The 22564-nt window shown below is 40.6% G+C and overlaps 1 protein-coding gene across 4 annotated transcripts in view; it reads right to left on the bottom strand.

Moving 5' to 3' along the window:
• ATP13A3 (ATPase 13A3) overlaps positions 1-22564 on the bottom strand; it is a 138346-nt gene that overhangs the window by 79881 nt on the left and 35901 nt on the right. For 2 of the 4 annotated variants that reach the window (XM_030574797.1, XM_030574800.1), the window contains exons 2-3: positions 5685-5742; positions 2194-2290 (exon numbers count right to left, since the gene is read on the bottom strand). In XM_030574797.1, the coding sequence (XP_030430657.1) occupies positions 2194-2290; positions 5685-5713 (126 nt within the window). In that variant the 5' untranslated portion in view covers positions 5714-5742. The remainder of the gene's footprint in view (positions 1-2193; positions 2291-5684; positions 5743-22564) is intronic. The other 2 variants (XM_030574798.1, XM_030574799.1) reach the window with 1 other exon arrangement.

Here is a 22564-nt window from a genome sequence, read left to right as displayed (position 1 = left end):
TATACTTCTTTCTGCTCACAACCAGACAACAAACACGAGTGGATAAAATTGATAATTTTTTGGAAAAAAAAACTGATTTAAATCTTTATTTAAATTATATAGTTTTTTAAATAAACCAGTTAAAATGAAATCTGAATTTAATATAAAATATGTTAAGACCTAAACTTATTATAATCTCTTGAAACAATAAAAAAAAATGCTGAATACATGAGCCTCTATTAAAATCTTTGAGTTAAAGACTGCTTTTCTATATAAAGAATCAGGGGTAAAACATCTAATTTTTAGGTCAAGCTTTATAAATAGGGCACTATAGGTCACGTATTCTAGTGAGGGCTTGTTTTGTTTAATAAGAATACATTTTATGCACTGTTTTGGGTGTTTAATTAAGTTTCAGTTACCATCCTAATGCAACATGACACAAATCATGAGCAAAAGGTTAATTATTTATAAGATAGCATATCAGTCACTATTTTCTAACATACTAAAATGCATAATTAATAATAACCTGAAAATATTAAGCCATATAATTGCTTCAATAAATGTATATAGTTATAGTGTACCCTCCCAGACAGGGAACAAAAATGTAGCAAATCTAGTGTAAAGGCTCTATTTAGCTGTAAATCAGCATGTTTTAACCGTTATTATAGGAACCAATGAAAAAGCATCTTCTTTAGAAAATAACAAGTACAAGTTGATTAAAATTGAGGACTTAAATCAACACTTTGCTGACAAATGGTTTTTCATTCTCTGGGGAGGAAATAAAAAGGGGTAGTTGGGAATAGGGGGGAAGGAATTAAGTAAGTTACTCTGATTTCATCTCAAAATGTAATAACAGCCAAGCCTCTGAGCGTAAGAAGGTACTTTTCACCCACATGACACTTGGGATCCTGTTGTTTCAGAAGTAGTGCAGCCCACTGTAACGCTCACGTACAGCTGGTGAAACACTAGCCTGAGACACAGCAAAAAACAAAACAAAACCATGCTTCAAAAACGGCAGTTACTGTGGCAACTGGAGAAAGTCCACTCACCTCCTAGTAGAATGCAACATGAAATATATTCAGAGTACTTACTCTCTTGTTACAATGAAGAACATACTACACAAAAATAGGAAGTGCCTCTTAGGATAATAAATTAACAATCAAAGGTAAGTACCATCACTATCTGGGTTCAGCCTGGGGCACAAAAATTTGGCTGAGTGTTTCAATGCAGTAACACAAAGGAAACTTTCAGATGCTGAGCTGTATTTCCTCTGTCTCAGATTACAGGGAACAGATTTCCTGCTCTGACTTATCAATAAAATGGAAGCTATCACTGAGATCCACCAGCATCATTCACATTTATGAAAATATTACATTGAACGATATCTGCAAAATCTCTTTCTGAAAAATCATTACACTCTAATTGCTAGAGCTCATTTATTTTTGTCAAAAGGTTGTTTTCTTTAAAAAGGGTTTTGGCCAGGACAGTCCCTTCCTGAAGCCCTGTCCCAGCCACCCTGACTTTTTTGGCAAAAATGGATGTTTGTCCCATTTATTCTTGCCAACTTGATCAGCTGGCCAGAGCACCTGGGACAGATGCTCACTTTGGTCAAAACAGTTGGATACAGAGGAATATGCTGGGTGGGGGTTGAGCTACAATGCCAGCTCCGCGCACGGGGTCGGGGGGGGGGGGGGGATGGACAATGGCTCAGGCAAGCAGCAATGCCAGCCCCAGCCTTGCACAGGGAGCAGGCAGGCTCGGGGGACTGGCCCCCCACAAGGACGAGGGAGGGAGGATTGGGTTAGCCTCACATGGTGTGCCGTTTTCCCCAAATCTATGGGACAGGAACTGCATCTGGGTGAGTGTGCCAAGTGCGTGCACAGAGGACAGCCAGGCCCACAGCTCTAGCCACACTCCAGACCACACGAGAGCAGGGCCATGATTTGTTTTTATGAAACACTTCACTACAATTTTCCTTTCAAAGGGTATTAAGAAGTAACACATGCAATGGGACCAGTTAGATTTTTGGCTGTAGAGAGCTGCTTGGTTCTTCATACTCTTTTTAGGAGTTTGAATAAATGGAAATTTGTACCCCAAGGCTCATGGTCTACAATTCCAGAAGGGGCTCACGAGGACTGTGCCTTAAGCAATATGCCCCAAACAGAAAAGCAACATTTTCTTCCATTTGTGAAACGAGACCATAAAACAGATTACCATCTCATCCTCCTCGCCTGTATTGACAATCTTCTTTTCTTCCTTTTCCATCTTTACGGAGATAAGGAAGTTCTCAACTTCAGATACCGGAAGACCTCTAGCAAGAGAAGTATTGAAAAAAAACTGTTGAAGCAATATTTTGACTGCTGTGCACATGCATTAACTTTTGATGGGTCACTGGCATAACTCCATTCACAACATACATGTACATAAAATGCACTGACACAACCTGCTTTCATCCAACTCTTAACAGAATAGTAGATGTTGAAGTATTTTGCTGTTCAATATACAGTAACTCCTCACTTAAAGTCGTCCTGCTAACGTTGTTTTGCTGCTGATCAGTTAGGGAACATACTCATTTAAAGTTGTGCAATGCTCCACTCTCACATTGTTTGGGTACCTCCTTTCTCCACAGCTAGAAGCATCCCTATGCCCTCCCTCCACGCACCTCCTGCCCACTGCCGTCAGACCCTGCAGATCAGCACCTTCTCCCTCCTCCCCCTGCCTCCTGCCCACGCCAGTCAGCTGGCTTGCAGCGTTTTGGAGGAAGAAGCAGGGGAGGAGCAAGGACTCGGCACACAGTCTCCCCCTGCCTCCCAAACACCGCAAGCCAGCTGATTGCCCTGGGCAGGAGGGAGGGCGGAGGAGGAGCAAGGACTCAACGCTGCCACTTCCCTCCCTCCCCTAATTGCATTTTTTATTTATTATTATTATATTCCAACATCAAGACTAAAGCACCTCAGTAAACATACACACCATTATATATCCTTAGTATGAACTGTATTTTTAGATTCTTATGGAGGTGGAGATGCACAGCTGGAGAGCAGTACCAAACAGAACACAAGAATTAGAAATTCTTATTAATTTTTTTGGGGGGGTGGTTGGGTATTGTGAGAGCACCCAAGGGCCCCACTCAGGAGCAGGCCTAAACCACACTAGGTGCTGAACAAATGTACAGAAAGACAGCCCCTGCCCAGACAACCCATTTCCAAACTCAAAAAAAGACAAGAAGTGAGTAACAAACAAAAGACAAGCAGAAAGTGGAGGGTGACAAGGGTAACAGTCGTGTGGTCACACAGTTATGTGGATTTATCACGTGCCCACATTGATGTTTCTTTCTCACTAGAAAGGTGCTCTCTTTTACAATTAAATATTAACTAGCCGTGGACTTTCATCCTAGCCATACCAGATGGACGGTTTCTTGCATGGTACACACCAGACATCAAGAATTGAGAAGTAGGATTATTTCTGGGTTTTCGATGCACCTGTCAGGTATGGTCTACATAATACTTAGTCTTGCGAGTGCAAGGGATGGAAATAGATGACTTCTTGAGGTCCCTTCCAGTCCTATGATTCTAAGACAAAGGATAACGCGGAAGAAACTGTAGAGCAGTGGTCTCCAACCTTTTTACACCCAAGATCTGCTGGCATATTTCTCATAACAAGAACTAGGGGTCACCAAAATGAAACTAATAGGCAGCAGGTTTAAAACAAACAACGCAACCTGTGGAACTCCTTGCCAAAGGATATTGTGAAGGCCAAGACTATAACAAGGTTCAAAAAAGAACTAGATAAATTAATGGAGGATTGGTCCATCAATGGCTATTAGCCAGGATGGACAAGGATTTTGTGCTTAGCCTCTGTTTGCTAGAAGCTGGGAATGGGCGACGGGATGGATCACTTGATGATTCCCTGTTCTGTTCATTCCCTCTGGGGCACCTGGCATTGGCCACTGTCAGAAGACAGGATACTGGGCTAGATGGACCTTTGGTCTGACCCAGTACGGCCGTTCTTAGGTCATACTCTACGTGAGTCAGCTCTGGAGGGGCATGGGCACTTTGCCAGTGGGTCTCACAGCTATTTGCTAACAGCAGAGAAATGAGGACACTCAGGCATCTTGCGTTCCCATGCCAGGCTCTGGAGGGGAGTGTGCTCTAGTAGGCACAGACTTTTCTGCCCATTTCCTGCAAAGGTGACCCTTTCTGCCCTCCAATCTGCCCCTGTCCTTCTCTCACCCATCATCTCAGACTTCTCATCCTAGTCCCAGTCTCCTTGACCACCCATGCCCACTCCCTCCCAACTCCTCTGGCTCCTTCTTTCCAGTCTGCTTGGCCAGCCAGTCCCAGTTTCTCCTCTCCTGCACCTCATCTGCTCTCTCTCCACCCCAACCTCCAATTACTACTGACCACATTCCTCAGCCCCACTGGCTCCCCATCTCCCTTCCCAGGACCTTTGTCCAACATCAGCATCCCTCACCCCAGGCTTCTTTTTCAGTCTTTCTGCACAGCCAGTCCCAGTTCTCTCCTTTCCAGCATTCAGACTCTTGTATCCCACCCCTCCAACTCCTTTCCTCACCCCACCCGAGTTCCCAGTTCTCATCCAACCGCTTCCCTCTCTTGCTCCCAGTCTTTCGCTCCACCTCTCAGTCCCAATCCCCTTGCCCTGGCAGTGCACTGCCCCCCCACCCCCCACCCCCGCAATCACTTCCTACTCCACTGCTTTCCACTTCTTGTCCCTTCTGCATTTGAATGAGACAGCTTTTTCCTTCACACTGCCGGGGCAGGGGGCATGAGTAACAGGCGAGAGGCACCCTGCTCTCAGGTCTTGTGCCCAGCCCCAGCCAGGGCTGCAATTGCAGTGAAAGTCAGCCCTAGGCTGGCGCATGTCCAACGAATACATAATCTTCAGAGAACGTAGCTGAAAAGCACTAGCTCTAGGGTAGACAATCTATGGCACCTGTGCCAAAGGCGGCGCGTGAGCTGATTTTCAGTGGCACTCACACAGCCCAGGTCCTGGCCACTGCTCCGAGGGGCTCTGCATTTTAATTTAATTTTAAATGAAACTTCTTAAACATTTTACAAACCTTATTTACTTTACATACAACAATAGTTTAGTTCTATATTATAGACTTAGAGAACGAGACCGTCTAAAAACATTAAAATGCATTACTGGCATGCGAAACCTTAAATTAGAGTGAATAAATGAAGACTCTGCACAGCACTTCTGAAAGGCTGCTGATCCATGCACTAGCATGTCAAAATTGAGCATGTGTGAATTGCGATGTTTCAAAGACTTATCACTTGGCCAAACCTGGGCAGATTTTTCACACAGAAGGCAAAAGTCATATATATCCCTGCCACAAGGGCTACCTCTCAGCCAAAAATCAAGTCACTGCTTCAAAGCATAAGGGTGCAAGAGCTTCTCAAAGAAGGTCACTGGAATTTTTTAGTATGGACAAAACAACGTTTTTCCCTAACTTCATTCTCAGAAATGACTGAACCATTCTAGCTGAAATATCAACTCAAATGGTTAAAGTTTGGCAAAGTTACAAATGACTGAAAACGGTGGGGGAACCATCAGGAAGCATTAACTGGGAACGCTTCCACCTCCACCTGTAATAGAACATGTATTATTGTTTGCTTAGGCCTTGATCCCTCTTGGAGAACTGTGCAGGCAGCCCATGTTCCAACACAGACAACCACCAAAGTCACCTGGGATCCAAATGGGTGCAGGAGTCCATCTGCAGGGAGCTCCTTGCAGGATCAGGTTCTTAGATAATAATACAAGAAATAAAGATTAAAAATTATTTCTAAAGAATCTTTTTTTAAATAAGTATCACTTCTAGTCAGCTGAATAACTGTGTCAATGTCCTCCCACATTTGTTTGAACCAAGTAAGTAACCTCTACAATATTAGCCGTCATAGTTCCAATGGAAGCAAATCTCAACAAACAAGTTATTCAGAAAAATGTATTGATACCTAGTGCACTGTACAGCTAGAGAGTCCCCATTTGTCTTCAAACTATGCTCTGGCACAATTCGCTGATATGGCTGCACAAGACAGGACTCTTAGAACACTGTGACGCTAAAATGATTTCTCCTAATAAAAATATTTGAATTTTAAAAATCCAGTTGGACTACTTTGAACATGCATTCTAGGCGTCTACATTGCTAAAAATGCGTCCAGTCATAGAAATACAAATACGACAAACTCAATTTCCCATTCCATTGCTAAACTGACATTTTTATATCACATGACAAAATAAATTCAACCATTGGTGTAAATTTCTATTACTCTATTTTGACTTCACTTTTTTTTTTTTTTTTTAATTTCAAATGCACACCACTCCTCCATGGAATACACAACTGTTAAATGAAGTTCTCTCTAAAACCAGGTATTTGAGTTTATTAAAATTGTCACCTGTACGTTCTCCACTACACAGCAGATTAATTTTGAAGAACCTTTTTAACTGAGGAAAATATCTTGGAAATTTTATTAGTAAAAACTGCCCTAAATTAATTAATGGTTTCTAACAAAATTCACAAACCTGACCATTGGATTAACAACACGTGTCAAATGCAAGTTTATGTACACACCCCAGATAAATCACAGGATCTTTTTTTCAAATTGGTTTGTTTAACCAGAGAAGTTTTTGGTGCCTAATGAATGATAGTTTCTAGTAAAGTTCACAGCAATCATGAGGAAAGTGCAAAAAGACGTCCATGTATCATGTTGGAACTAACTTGCTCCATCCCTAAAAAATATAGGCATGTTACTCTGATGCACTATCAGTATCCGTGCCTGAAGGCGGGAGTTAGATTCTTGATGAGAACAGGGAGCCAACGCAAACAGTTGCCAGCACCAAGGGGCAGAAGAATAAATGGTACCGAGAAAGCACTGAGGGGCAGAGGAATAAATGGTATTTGATTATTCATATTTGCATATCTGTTTGCAAATCTGGATCAATTTAAATTCTTAAACTTGGAATCATTCCACAAACCACATGGCACAGATAATCCAAGTGTATTTTATTATACTGCTAGGCATTCAAAAAAGCAACAAAAAAAGCAAAGTATGCTGATACAGAGTTTTCATTTTGGTACTGAAAATCCTGTTTCAGAAATGAGACTGTTACTTTAAAAATTAATACAAATATAACAAACTACTCTCTCATACAAGTTCTATCTTTTCTAATTCCAATATACAAATACCATGCTGTCCAGCCACCAGAACCCAAAACAACAAATATATGCATTCCAATGTGAACGCATGAACACACACTCACCCTGTAAATATCAAAAAGTTGCTGCAATTTGCAAATTAAACGTGCAATTCTGAAAACCTTGTCTCATAGCTTTCATAAGTATCCCCAGTGGCACTCCCTGAGTAAAAGCTACTCAGATGAATAAGAGTTTGCAGGATCAGGACACAACCTCAAATATTCAAATAGTTAGTACAAGTAGTGTGTCCTCAAAACTTTCCTAGCATAAATTAATGTTAAGCAGATAAAATTCCTTCATCTCACCACCGCCAGCTCTCTCCCTCTACATCTCCCCACCCTCTAGCTGAGCTCCAGATGAAGCAGCTCCTGGAATCTGAAGGCCCTGCAAAAGCAGGGCGTGGATGCTTGCTCTGCTCCCTGCTGCATAGCTAAGTCACAGACATGAACAGAAACAGACACCTGCAAATAGCAGCAGTGGTAATGGATCCACCCCCCTCTTTGCCAATCGTGTCCCTGGTAAAGAGCAAGTCACTTTGGTCTTCAGGCAGCCATGGACCTGAGGAAAATGCCAAAGTTCAGCTGGTTCTATCAACAGCATGAAGAAAAGAGAGTCAAGATTAGAAGGAAGGCGAATAAAGGAAAACAGGGGGAACAGGAAGAGTGGCCAAAAAAAAAAGAAAAAGGAAGCTGAGGGAACCCAATAAAAGGCAGAATGAAGTAGAGAGAAAAAAGACATGAGAAACAAGATGGCAGATGTGAAGAGAAAGTGAAGAAAAAGCAAGTAGTGACAGTTTAAGAATAGCAAGTGTATTTATATGTTTTACTTATTCTAAATGCATCACAGTGAATCCAAATAGACACAAATTAAAAATTATATCAAATTGGTTTAAGTGCTTATGTCCCTAGCAGCTTGCCAGTATAGTCCTCTGCTACAAAGTTGGGTCTTGTTAAAAGCATTCTAGCTGTACTCAGCCATAATACAAAGAATGACTATAGTCTCCTCCTAATTTTCTCAATTTCTCATTTCAAACGTTAATTTGCACTAATGTGCAAATGAGGCAAAAAGGCACAAACATACAAAATCTGTTAAAATTAACATTTCATGGTAATTTATCTATCAAAAGCCTTTTTAAAGTCTAATGAGATTCCTGAGGACCATTATTAGACTATTTTCTTTGGTTCTGAAATCAACTTTCTAAGATTTTGCATAGTTAGTAGAGAACATTTGTAACAATTTTGTATGGAAAGGATTTTAAGTGAACAATGCTGAACATTTGTCACAGGTATGAGTAAATCAAATAGATAAATAAATAAATAAAAATTTCTGCTGAAAGCATGAGCTGTTCCAATAAATCAAAGAACCAGAAAAACCACGTTAACTGAAAACTGCAAGATGGTAGGAGAAAATGAGAGAACCTCTTATCTTGGGAAGGATATCTCCACACAAGCGGAAAGAATGAAGTTTTGAAGAGAGACATTCCTGGTGCCTAGAGGTATACAATACCATGTTCTAAGATGGCATCGTAGGCACCAGTATGGGTGGGGGGTGTGTGGAGGGTCGTCTTTTTGTTTGTTTGTCTGAAGTGTTTTGCCATTTAGCTAGGTCCTCCAATACCATCCTCTTCTTAGTCTGTTTTAATTACGTATTTTTATTTTCTTAGTTTAATAGTGAAAAAAAGAAGTTTAATCTTTAACATCTTTTGTTCAACTGCTTCTCAGATCTTTGGAACAGCATTTAAGTAACAAAAAAAAAAAGTTTCTCTTACCAGTAGCAGTCTATCCCCCAGTCCTCACCAAATGCTTTTGTTATCACAAGTTCCACGATGCAGTTCTTAATAACTGAGACCCTATCTACAAGGGAAGTCCTGCCAATGAACTATTTTGTCTAAAATCTAAAAAAGTCTCCAAGGGCTTTTCAAAATGTGTTATCAAAAGATTAAAATATCGCAGAACATTTGGCACTGCTTGGGTCTGGGTTTTTTTGGTTGTTTTTTTTTTGGGGGGGGGGGGAAGAGGCTTGGACAGGGGGGAGGATGGAAAGGGAACAATTGAAAAACTTTAATTGGATTTGTATAGAGGGTATGACTCCAGCCATCAGACTGTTGGTACAGCTCACTCTATTCAAACTAGCACAACAGCTCGCTAAGGTCCTAGGACATAGTTTCATGTGCATGCATGAGCCCTGATGTTATCTGCATGGCTACACGCATATAGGATATTATGCTTCTGACCAAACCCTTCCTTCTATTTACAGGGAGCAGCTTTGAGCTCAACATTTTTATATGACTAACCACACAATACAAGACACACACAAAAAACTCATCAGTGGGCACAGGTGAAGTAGAAAAAAAAAATATATATATATATTTTATTCTTTGCTCCACAAAAATGTTGTAAAAAAAAAGTTAATCAATGACACGGCCATGGTATACCCTATTAGAAACCCATCAGATCTTGCAGTAAACAGGAGCTGGCTTGATCAATGCCTGAATAGGGAGACCTTCAAGGTGCTGCAAAACCTGGTGTTCATAATTCAAATGGTTATAAAGCCCTCTTCTTTAGGGTGTCAGAAACAAACCAGCATGGTGTTAAAGGACTCTGTGCTTGCTGGAAGTACACTTTTCATAGAACATACAAAAATCAAGTTACTAATCACAACAGATTCTAAAGAAACACCAAAAGGTAGGGGTATTAACTTGGGTCCATGGCTGAATGCATGTAGTAACAGGCTACCTATTTAAACCTAAGAATAAGAAACAATCTGTTTGTTGACAGAAAGCCAGAGCACAAAACAACGAGAATACTGGTCAGCCAACAAAGTGGGGGTCACAGAACACCACCTGCCTAACTATAGTTAAGAGACAAGGTGGGTGAGGTAGTATCTTTTATTGGACCAACTTCTGTTGGTGAAAGAAAGAAGTTTTTGAGCTTACGCAGAGCTATTTCTTCAGGTCCGAGAAAGGTAACTGGAATGTCACAGATAAAAACAAGGTGGAACAAATAAGAACTTAACTTAAGGAAGGAGTATGGCAGAAAGAGATCTAGGGGTCATAGTGGACCACAAGCTAAATATGAGTCAACAGTGTGATACTGTTGCAAAAAAAGCAAACGTGATTCTGGGATGCATTAACAGGTGTGTTGTAAACAAGACACAAGAAGTCATTCTTCCGCTTTACTCTGCGCTGGTTAGGCCTCAGCTGGAGTATTGTGTCCAGTTCTGGGAACCGCATTTCAAGAAAGATGTGGAGAAATTGGAGAGGGTCCAGAGAAGAGCAACGAGAATGATTAAAGGTCTTGAGAACATGACCTGTGAAGGAAGGCTGAAAGAATTGGGTTTATTTAGTCTGAAAAAGAGAAGACTGAGAGGAGACATGATAGCAGTTTTCAGGTATCTAAAAGGGTGTCATCAGGAGGAGGGAGAAAACTTGTTCACCTTAGCCTCCAATGATAGAACAAGAAGCAATGGGCTTAAACTGCAGCAAGGGAGATTTAGGCTGGACATTAGGAAAAAGTTCCTAACTGTCAGGGTAGTTAAACACTGGAATAAATTGCCTAGGGAGGTTGTGGAATCTCCATCTCTGGAGATGTTTAAGAGTAGGTTAGATAAATGTCTATCAGGGATGGTCTAGATAGTATTTGGTCCTGCCATGAGGGCAGGGGACTGGATTCGATGACCTCTCGAGGTCCCTTCCAGTCTTAGAGTCTGAGTCTGAGTCTAACACATGTTGCAAGAGACCAATCAAGATGAAGCTGGCAGATAACATCTCTACAGTCATAGGACAAAGAAGAGTTAGTACGTTACAGATTGTTGTAAACTGAACATAATCATCAAAAAACCCCAGATAACAACCATGCAACACAAAAACATAAAGTGGAACCAACTACAACTCCTCCACAACCCATAAAACAGCATCTCCAGAAGAAACCATGACTGGGACTCAGCACATGGACATTACATGGCACTTCATCATCATCAATTTACCAAGATTACCCCTCAGCAGAGCTGAACTATCTGTTCTCTCCAAGAAACGGTACTTCTGCTCCACCACAGAACCTGATACCATATTATCAGAGGAACCAACTAGGGGCAGAGCTCTTCTTGACCTGCTGCTCACAAACTGGGAAGAATTAGTAGGGGAAGCAAAAGTGGATGGGAACCTGGGAGGCAGTGACCATGAGATGGTCGAGTTCAGGATCCTGACATAAGGAAGAAAGAAGAGCAGCAGAATACGGACCCTGGACTTCAGAAAAGCAGACTTTGACTCCCTCAGGGAACTGATGGGCAGGATCCCCTGGGAGAACAACATGAGGGGGAAAGGAGTCCAGGAGATCTGGCTGTATTTTAAGGAATCCTTATTGAGGTTGCAGGAACAAACCAGGCCGATGTGTAGAAAGAACAGTAAATATGGCAAGCGATCAGCTTGGCTTAACAGTGAAATCCTTGCTGATCTTAAACACAAAAAAGAAGCTAACAAGAAGTGTAAGCTTGGACAAATGACCAGGGAAGAGTATAAAAATATTGTTCAGGCATGCAGGAGTGAAATCAGGAAGGCCAAATCACACTTGGAGTTGCAGCTAGAAAGAGATGTTAAGAGTAACAAGAAGGGTTTCTTCAGGTATGTTAGCAACAAGAAGAAAGTTAAGGAAAGTGTGGGCCCCTTACTGAATGAGGGAGGCAACCTAGTGACAGAGGTGTGGAAAAAGCTAATGTACTCAATGCTTTTTTTGCCTCTGTCTTCACAAACAAGGTCAGCTCCCAGACTGCTGCACTGGGCAGCACAGAATGGGGAGGAGGTGACCAGCCCTCCGTGGAGAAAGAAGGGGTTGAGGACTATTCAGAAAAGCTCGATGAGCACAGATCCATGGGGCCAGATGCTCTGCATCGGAGGGTGCTAAAGGAGTTGGCGGATGTGAATGCAGAGCCATTGGCCATTATCTTTGAAAACTCATGGCGAACAGGGGAGGTCCCGAATGACTGGAAAAAGGATAATGTAGTATCCATCTTTAAAAAAGGGAAGGGGGAGGATCCGGGAAGCTACAGGCCAGTCAGCCTCAGCTCAGTCCCTGGAAAAATCATGAAGCAGGTCCTCAAGGAATCAGTTTTGAAGCACTTTGAGGAGAGGAAAGTGATCAGGAACAGTCAGCATAGATTCACCAAGGGCAAGTCATGTCTGACTAACCTAACTGCCTTCTATGATGAGGTAACTGGATCTGTGGATGAGGGGAAAGCAGTGGATGTGTTATTCCTTGACATTAGCAAAGCTTTTGATACGGTCTCCCACAGTATTCTTGCCAGCAAGTTAAAGAAGTATGGGTTGGATGAATGGACTATAAGGTGGACAGAAAGCTGGCTAGATCGTCAAGCTCAACAGGTGGTGATCAATGGCTCCCTGACTAGTTGGCTTGATTTCTAATTAGCCTTTGTAAAGCATTTGGTCAGCTTCTGGAGAAAGGAATGTACAAATTAAGTGCCCAATCAAGAAGCACTTAAGGGACAATGGATCTTGGGAGGCTCCAATCCACATAAGGAGTCTAGATGAGGACGTTCAAGATAGCAGGTAAGCCATGGCTGCTGTCTGTAAAAACTGAGTCATGCATGGACAAGTGACTTGCCCACATGACTCCAAAACTCCATCCTGGAGCTGGACTTTGCATAGGCGAGAGGAGGGGGTCTCCACCCACAAGAGAAAGTCTATTTAAGCCTTTGGGAAACCCCGCCATTTTGTCTTCAGCTGGCTAAAGAGAGAGCCTCTCCACCCCCAAGGATGCCTGAAAGAAACTGGAACAAAGGACAGTAACTACAGGGGGTGTGAGCGATTGCTGAACCCAGACTAGCAGGAGACTAGTCTGTAAAAGGGAGCTTACTGGAACAAAGGGCAGTAACTGCAGGGGGTGTGAGCGATTGCTGAACCCAGACTAGCAGGAGACTAGTCTGTAAAAGGAAGCTTACTGGAACTGGTGAGGTTTTATCTTCATTCAGTTTTCTTAGACACAGACTTGCGTGTTCTATTTTATTTCACTTGGTAATTCACTTTGTTCTGTTTTTTACTACTTGGAACCACTTAAATCCTACTTTCTGTATTTAATAAAATCATTTTTTACTTATTAATTAACCCAGAGTATGTATTAATACCTGGGGGGGGGGGGTTTACAGCTGTGCATATCCCTCTATCAGTGTTATAGAGGACGAGCAATTTAACAAATTTATTTGGGGTTTAGATTCGACTGGGAGTTGGGCATCTGAGTGTTAAAGAGAGGAACACTTCTGTAAGTTGCTTTCAGTTAAGTCTGCAGCTTTGGAGCATGTGGTTCAGATCCTGGGTCTGTGCTGGAGCAGACTGGCATGTCTGGCTCAACAAGACGGGGTGCTAGATTCCCAGTTTTGGCACATCAGTTGGCAGTTCCCAAAGGGGGTTCTGTGATCCAACTCGTCACAGTACTAATAAAATTGCATAAAGTTTTCCTTTGCCCTGAGTGTGTCTCTGTTGTGCACATGAGGGTTCCCAGCCAGACATTGAACCTGATAACCGATTCTAGGCCTAGAACCCAGCTCTTTAATTAGTAATTAATTGGAAACCAATAATAATCAATAACCACTACAGAGTCAGGCAACAGCCTTCACAACATCCCCTGGCAAGAAGTTCCATGTTCTGACTGTGCACTGTGTGAAATAGTACTTAAGTTTGTTATTAACTTGCTGCCTATTAATTTCATCAGGTGACCTCTAGTTCTTGTGCTACATGGAATAAATAACAGTTCCTTATTCACTTTCTCTACTTCATTCATGATTTTTTTAGACCTCTGTCATATCCCCCCGGACAAGTCATCTACTTTCTAAGATGAACAGCCCCAGTCTTTTTACTCCCCCCTCATATGGAAGCTGTTCCATACCCCAAATCATTTTTGTTGCTCTTTTCTGTACTTTTTCCAGTACTAATGTATCTTTTTGGAGACAGGGTGCCAAGAACTGCATATAGTACTCCAGGTTTGAGTGTTTACATTTACATAGTGGCATTATGGTATTTTCTATCTTATCATCTATCCCTTTCTTAATGGTTCGTAACATTCTGTTCATTATTTTGAGTTCTGAGGCACATTGAGCAGATGTTTCAGAGAACTATCCACTATGACTCCAAGATCTCTTTCTTGAGTGGTAACAGTTAAATTAGACCTCATCATTTTGGAAAACATAATACCAACTATATATACAATGTGCATTATTTTGCATTTATCAACACTGAATTTCATCTGCCATTTTGTTGCCCACTCACCCAGTTTTGTGAGAACCCTTTGCAACTCTTTGCAGTCAGCTTTGGACTTATCTATCTCGAGTAATGTAGTATTGTCTGCAAACTTTGTCACCTCACTGTTTACCCCTTTCCCAGATCACTTATAAATATATTGAACAGCACGGGTCTCAGTACAGATCCTTGGGGGACACCACTATTTATCTCCCTCCACACTGAAAATTGAATATTTATTTCTGCCTTTTGTTTCCTATCTTTCAACCAGTTACCAATCTACGAGAGGACCTTCCCTTTTATCCCTAGCTGCTTAGTTTGCTTACAAGTATTCAGTGAAGGACCTTGTCAAAGGCTTTCTGAAAGCCCAAGTACACTATATCCACTGGATATCCATATTTGTTGACATCCTCAAAGAATTCTAATAGATTGGTGACAAAAGCCACATTGACTTCCCCAACATATCGTGTTCATCAATTTGCCTGGTACTGGAGTTAGGTTTATCAGCCAGTTATTGCCAGGTTCAACTCTGGAGCCCTTTTTAAAAATTGGCGTTACATTAGGTACCCTCCAGGCATACGGTACAGAGGTTGATTTAAGCGACAGTTCACATACCACAAGGAGTAGTTCTGCAATTTCATATTTGAGTTCCCTCAGCACTCTTGCGTGAATACCATCTGGTCCTGGTAACTAATTACCGTTTAGTTTATCAACTGGTTCCAAAACCACCTCTATTTACACCTCATCCCAGAACAGTTCCTCAGATTTATCACCTAAAAAGAATGGCTCAGGTATGGGAATATCCCTCACAACCTCTGCAGGGAAGACCCATGCAATGAATTCATTTAGTGTTTCCACAATGGCCTTCTCTTCCTTGAGTGCTCCTTTACCACGTTGGTCATCCAGTGGCCACACTGATTGTTGGACAGGCTTCCTGCTTCTGACGAACTTTAACAAAAAAAAAAAAATCCTGATAGTTTGTGCGTCTTACTAGTTGCTCTTCAAATTATTTTTCAGCCTGCCTACTTCTACTTTTATACCAGACTTGCTATTTTCCTCAGTGGGATCTGACTTCTAATTTTTAAAGGATGTCTTTTTGCCCCTAACCGCTTCCTTTATTCTGTTGTTTAGCCATGGTGGCATGTTTTGTTTTGTATTTGGGGGATACATTTAGTTTGCGTCTCTATTATGGTGTTTTTAAAACAGTTTTCATCTAGTTTGCAGGCACTTCACCCTTGTGACTATTCTTTTTAATTTCCATTTTAAAGGAATGAAAGAAAAGGAAAATAAATTAAGTCTTATTAGCAATTACAGCCTGATCCTGCAGCTGCTGCAAATACAGAATTCCAGTGAGCCTTCTACATACAGGACAGATGGAGAATTGGGTTCATGAAACAAAACCTTTGTCAAGTTTTATTGTTAAAAACTGTTGCACAACAGAATCATGAAAAAGGGTGAAGGGAAAAAACATAAGGCCCAAAGACAGACTATGGAAATATTTACAAACACAATCTTACTAAACTATATTGCAAAAGAACTAACAGCATCTTTTCCAAGTAAAAAGAAGCCTATTTTCTCCATTAACTAACTTTGAAACAGCTGGCAGAGCCTGCAGCTAAATTTAATTTTTTTTTTTCCCTTTTAAACTAAGGAGGTTTGATTATATGACAGTCATACACAAACTCTGACCTGCATGTGGTAGGACTTCAATACCAAAAGATATTTTAAAAAAGCATTCACTGAAACCTGCATTCCACATGCCCCTTCCATTTGCAGCCACTCTCTCTTACGGGACCTGCCACTTTCCTCAGATCCCTTGCCTATGATGTCCCCAAAGGAAAAGCTGCTTCCAAAACCTCCCTCCACCCTTTCTCATGCCTTCTCCAAGCAACATTCTTTTAGTACAAATGTCTAACCCAGAACTTTTGCTCTGATTTGAAGTAGAGTTGATCACCAATGCTATTTCCATAGGGTGAGTATCAGTGAATGTCCACTATACTGTATGAGAAAAGTAAAAAAGTGTTCCTGGTTTGTATGTTCAAGAACAGGGGTTCTCAAACTTTTGTACTGGTGACCCCTTTCACATAGCAAGCCTCTGAGTGCGACCCCCCGCCTTATAAATTAAAACACTTTTTAATATATTTAACATCACTATAAATGCTGGAGGCAAAGCAGGGTTTGGGGTGGGGGTTGACAGCTCACGAACACTCCATGTAATAACTTCATGACCCTGAGGGTTCCAAACCCCCAGTTTGAGAACTCTTGTTCAAGAAACTTCAGATCTAGGATTAGAGGTCGTCTTTTCCCCACATCCATTATACTCCTGATCACAAGAAGCTGAAATTCCTGTGATGTTTCATCTTCAGAAGTAAGATGCTCTTCTAGTGCCAAAAGGTGTAACGTCAGTCCAATATACTCTGTTATAAATTTGAAATAAAATGCCCTTTTTTTTTTGTTTTGTTTACGGTGCATTACAAAAAAGGTTGTTTTTAACATCTTGATTTTTGTTTCAAGTTCCAGAGAAAGTAATTAAATTAGAATAAAGAGGGCAAAAGAGGCTCTGACAGAAAGACATTTCTAAATTGAGTAATGCATCTTCACAGAAATTTAAGACCCTGCCATTTATAATTCTGCAGTGTTTCTTCTGTAGACAGACACCCTTAAATATCATTCTTTATCCCCATAATGTAGAATAAATATTTGGATAATGCATACAATTTGTAAGAACTATTCAAGTTCAGAATTTTCCAACTAAGTTTTGAAAGGAGTGAGGGTTATAATTTGTCATGGCAAACAAAGCTTAACACTTTAGTCAACTAACCAACCTCTAACAATAAGAATGACATAAGAATTTAATGAATACATGGAAATTTTACAAGTATACCAGCTAAGTTTTAACAAAGCCCTCTACTCAATACCCATTTTATCACTTCCCATCTTGGGCTTTCTGTTATAATAATGTAGGCTTTTGTTTCTGTGCTTAGGCTTAAGGAAGACCATTGTATCCAACATATACTAAACAAAAACTGCCTTTATATTTGTAAAGTGTATTCTTTGTATAATTATACTTGTCTGTAGGCTGCAATAGATATTTCAATGTTTATAGTAAAATACATGCTACACTCAAGATAATTTTATGTCCTATGTTACATTCAAAAACATACACATCATTATAACTAAACAAAGTTTTATAATTAATGATGTACTGAAAAACCCATTTTTAGTGTATCTGCCTGCATATCTTCAGTTTCAAAAACTAATTAACTATAACTGTACCTAATAACAACTTGCTAACATTTGTTACAAAAGTAGTTTGGGAAAAACAAAATTTGTTTTATCAACCAGTGAAGTATCTAATTATCACCTGCATTTCTTGAACTCTTATATTTTTACTATTTTAAACTGCAGACAGTCACATATTAATGCAGATCTGTGGTTGAGAAATCCAACACTCAAAGCTAAACAATTCCTAAAGTTAAATAGTTCCCAAATGCTTAGACAAATATAGAGGTAATATTTATTACTTGACCAACTTCTGCTTGACAAAAACTCTCTCTCACCAACTCTCTCTAATATCCTGGGACCGACACAGCACAGACATACATGGTCCTTTCTATTCCTCTCTTCCCTATTAATTGCATTATTCTCCACCATCAGATGTGAAGTGTGGCAGAGTAAATGTCATGAGATCAAACGTTAACCTTTGGAATTAAAGTGTTTTTCCTTAAACTTTCCTGAGGCTGTTTAAAACCAACCACACATAGACGCACACGAGCACACAAAGAAATCCTCCTCCTCCCCATTTTTTTAATCTGTGGAGCCCATGAGCACTGCTTGCTTTGCCACTGCAGCTTATAAAAGTTTCTTGAATCAGAACTGCACATTTAAAAATGTTAATGGTTACCTTTGTTAACTGACTAAATCAGCAGAAGGATGTCAAGTTCTATCCTCTCCATGTGAACTTGCCAACTTCGTATGTTCACAGGTTTAAAACTACAGAATTTACCAATCTGACTTGTTTTAATGTTATAATTTTTACAAAACAAAGCAAGTATTAAATCTGTAGCTTCAGCTTTTGAGTTATCCAACATCAGCATTACTGAAAGGCAATAAGAGAATATATTAAGAAATTTTAGCAATGGCACAGGCCCATTACTAAATGGAGACGGTAAAACTGTTAATAATGCAGCAAAAAAAAAAAAAAGGCAGAAGGGTTCAATAAATATTTATTCTGTATTTAGAAAGAAGCAGAACAATGAAGTATTTTCCAGTCCATTAGTAACCGAGGAAGTTAGATTATATCTACTAGGATAAAGATTTTTAAATCAGCAGCCCTGGATAACTTGCACCCATGAATCCTAAAGGAGCTGGCACAGGAGAGGTCTGGATCACTTATGAACATTTCTAATAAATCTTGGAAAATCAGTGAAATTCGAGAAGACTGGAAGGGGCTAATGTTGTCACAATATCATAAAAGGGCAAATAAGTTGACCCGGGAACTACAGGCCAGTTAGCTTGACATCAAGCCAAGGTAAATTATAAAAGATTGTATAGGATTCAATTAATAAAGAATTAAAGGATAGGAATATAATTAATGCCAGTCAACATGGTTTTATGGAAAACAGGTCATGTCAAGCCAACCTGAAAACCTTGAAAGAGGGGTCATAGTGAACAAACAGTACCTGGGCTCCAAGTACGAGGTGGCAAAAAAAGCTAGTGTGATTGTTGGATGTATAAACAGGGCAGTAGTAAGTAGGAATAGGGAGATGATTTTGCCTGTGTATGCAGTGGTGAGACCGATACTAGAATGCTGTGTACGGTTCTAGTGTCCACATTTTAAAGAGAGTGCTAAAAAATTAGAGAAGGGGATAAGAAGAGCGACAAAAATGATGCAAGGGCTGGAGAAAATGTCTTATAGTGAGAGACTTAAAGAACGCAATCGGATTAGTTTATCACAAAGACGACAAAGAGCTGGCATGATTTACAGTGTCAAAGTACCTCCATGGGGAGAAAATACTAGGTACAGAAGAGTTCTTTAATCTAGCAGAGAAAAGCATAACAAAAAGCAGTGGCTGGAAGCTGAAGCCAGACAAATTTAAACCAGAAATAAGGCATAAGAAGTTTTTAACTGCAAGGCTGATTAGCCGCTGAGTGGTAGATTCTCCATCTCTGCCTTTCTGGAAGATCTGAATTAGCCAAACACAAGTTACCGTGCTCAATACACGGGCAACAGGGTGAAATGTAATGGCCTGTGATATCCAGTGAGTCCTCGAACTTACGACGCCCGACTTATGTCGGACGCCACTTACGACACTTTTCAATTGACTGCCCACGACGCTGGTTTCCCACTTACGACGCTTGATTTGCATAAAGTTCACTTGAAATCACCTCCTGGTTGCCTTATACTGGTATGGAGTGAGAAGGGGTTGCATCTGATTGGCTTCGAGGCAGCAGGGTAGCTTGTTGCCGGGTAGGGTGGTTGCTTATTGTTGATTGGCTCCCGGCCCTGAGCTCAGCCAATCAGGAAGCTAGAACAGTGATTGGCTGAGACTCAGCATGCGTGCAGTTCTCCCTGGCTTTCTGAGCCTGTGCTGCCGGCATTCTGAGCAGCATGTGTGAGTTTGTGTGTTTATCTGAATGATGTTTTCGAAATACAGCGTACAGTAAAAAGGATGTCAAGTATCAGGGTAGCCGTGTTAGTCTGGATCTGTAAAAGCAGCAAAGAGTCCTGTGGCACCTTATATACTAACAGACGTTTTGGAGCATGAGCTTTCGTGGGTGAATACATGCATCTGACGAAGTGGGTATTCACCCACGAAAGCTCATGCTCCAAAACGTCTGTTAGTCTATAAGGTGCCACAGGATTCCTTGCTGCTTTTAGTAAAAACAATGTTTCAACATTATTCATCTATAATTCATTTAGTACAAAAACCTGGGTTATTGTGGTGAAAATAGTCCACCAAGCCTTGGTTCAGAAACCAATCTCCCCTTCATACCATTGATTCCTATGGGAAAATCATTTTCGACTTGCAACATTTCAACTTACAATGCAATTCCGAGGAACAAATTGTGTTGTAAATCCGAGGACCCCCGGGACAGAATGTCAGACTAAATGATCTTTTAGCCCTAAACTCTATGAATTTTTGAACCTGTAACATACTGAGAAGTTCTCATGCCCATTCATCTCAGAGTCAATAACATACCATATGTAACAGTGATGCTTTTAATTATTGTACAAAATAATCTACTAGGAAATGAATTGCAGATGAGGAGTTAATTTCTGCTTGCCATGGACCTAGTCTGGATTCACACCAATGATCTAGTGGTGAAAAGCCTCCTTTCCAGATGTCAAAACAAGCTCACAGTACCAGTTGAACATCAGCCTATGCTTTAATTCCCTATTGCGATACCACCTCATTTGCAAGTCAAGCTAAACTACTTAGTATTTTAGCAAGACAAGGTGGGTAATGTAATATCTTTTATTGGACTACGGTCTGTTAGTGAGACAAACTTTCGAGCTACACAGAGCTCTTCCTCAGGTCCAGGAAAGGTACGGAGACTGTCACAGCTAAATACAAGATGGAACAGACAACTTAGCATAAGTAATTAGCACGTATTCTAAGGGACCATTCAAGGTGACAGTATTTTAGCACTTATTTGTATCTACATGCTTCCATTGGAATGTATGCATAAACTCACGTTAAAAGCTATTTCTCTTATTTAAATATTGGTGCTCTTATGTGAAAGAGAGCAATTAGATAAGGTGAGTGAGGCAATATCTTTAACTGGACCAACTTCTGTTGGTGAGAGACAAGCTTTGGAGTTCACACAGTTCTTCAGGCCAGAAGAAGAACTCTGTGTAAGCTCAAAAGCTATTCTCTCTCACCAACAGATGTTAGTCCAATAAAAGATATTCCCTCAGCCACCTTGTCTCTAATATTCTGGGGCCAACATGGTTACAACAACACTGCATACAAGAGAGCAACTGTCTTTTTGAAAGAGGGCTCCCCAATATTTAGAAAGGCTGTTAATTTTCTAGCTTTAAAATTGTTAAAGTTACCCTATAAAATAAGGAAAATTGCAGATAACCTACCGTAAAAGGATTTTAAAGAAAACATCACTATATAATATACTAAGTGTTGTACTTCCAAGGGAATGTTTAATTTAAAATTATCTTGATAAAACAAAATTTTTGGACCAACTAGTTGCAGATCAACAATAGTGTCACAGCCACACAAGGGCATTATTAAAAAATAATCTAAAAAGAACTCCTAGTTTCCAGAGAGAAGGGAATACTACAAAATCACACACACATATCCCCTACCCCTATAACTTTCGACAGGCTACGGCAGGTGACATTTCCAAAGTAAATCCAAGTAAACAAACACTGTTACACGGTCTATGTCATCAGTATTAAGAATGTGAAGATTTACATCCCTCTTAATATCAACCAGGAGAGCCTTTCCAGAAAAAATGAGAAGTTGGCTGTCCTTACCTCTTTTTCTGAAACAAAGACAAATATCTATTGACAAAATACATTCTGACAATTCCAACAGTTCTGCTATGAGACAAGGACCACTTGTGATGAATGTCACCAATTGCCTTGAATAAGTTGTGCTCACAACTGTATCCACTGTTGGGGAAACAAGAAGTTTAAGATGATAACCCTTCAGGGAGATTTTTATCTCTACGTGCACTGCTGACTCTCGGTATACTATTATTTGGTAATCTATGCACAGAGTAATCACAAGGTCTAACCCAAGTCTTTGAGTCAACCTTTAAGAGTCAATCTTACAAATCATTTCCAAGAATGTACACTTTTTTTGTTTTTTAAGAAGTGAAGAGAAAGAAAGCCATCTATGCCCTCTAGTGGGCATACACACTGTACACTGAAAATATCCCAGGTGGCAGCTAGTTCCCAGACCAGGGCGAGGTGTTCGAGGTGTCCGGCAAGTGGGACGCCAGCAACCACTTTCTCCCTGGGGGCAGCTTCACCAGGTTCGCTGACTGGTGGTTCATCCACAGGGCCCGACTCAACTGTGCTCCCCTCAATGGAGCCATCCACCATGGCAACGGGGACAAGCACTGCAGGAAGCGCGGCTACACAAACAAGACCCTGCTCCATATCC

This window comes from Gopherus evgoodei, chromosome 9 (genome assembly GCF_007399415.2).
Source record: "Gopherus evgoodei ecotype Sinaloan lineage chromosome 9, rGopEvg1_v1.p, whole genome shotgun sequence".
In the NCBI taxonomy this organism is placed as follows: domain Eukaryota; kingdom Metazoa; phylum Chordata; order Testudines; family Testudinidae; genus Gopherus; species Gopherus evgoodei.
Note: the sequence above shows the minus strand (reverse complement) of the source record. Positions and strands in the feature narration are given on the sequence as shown.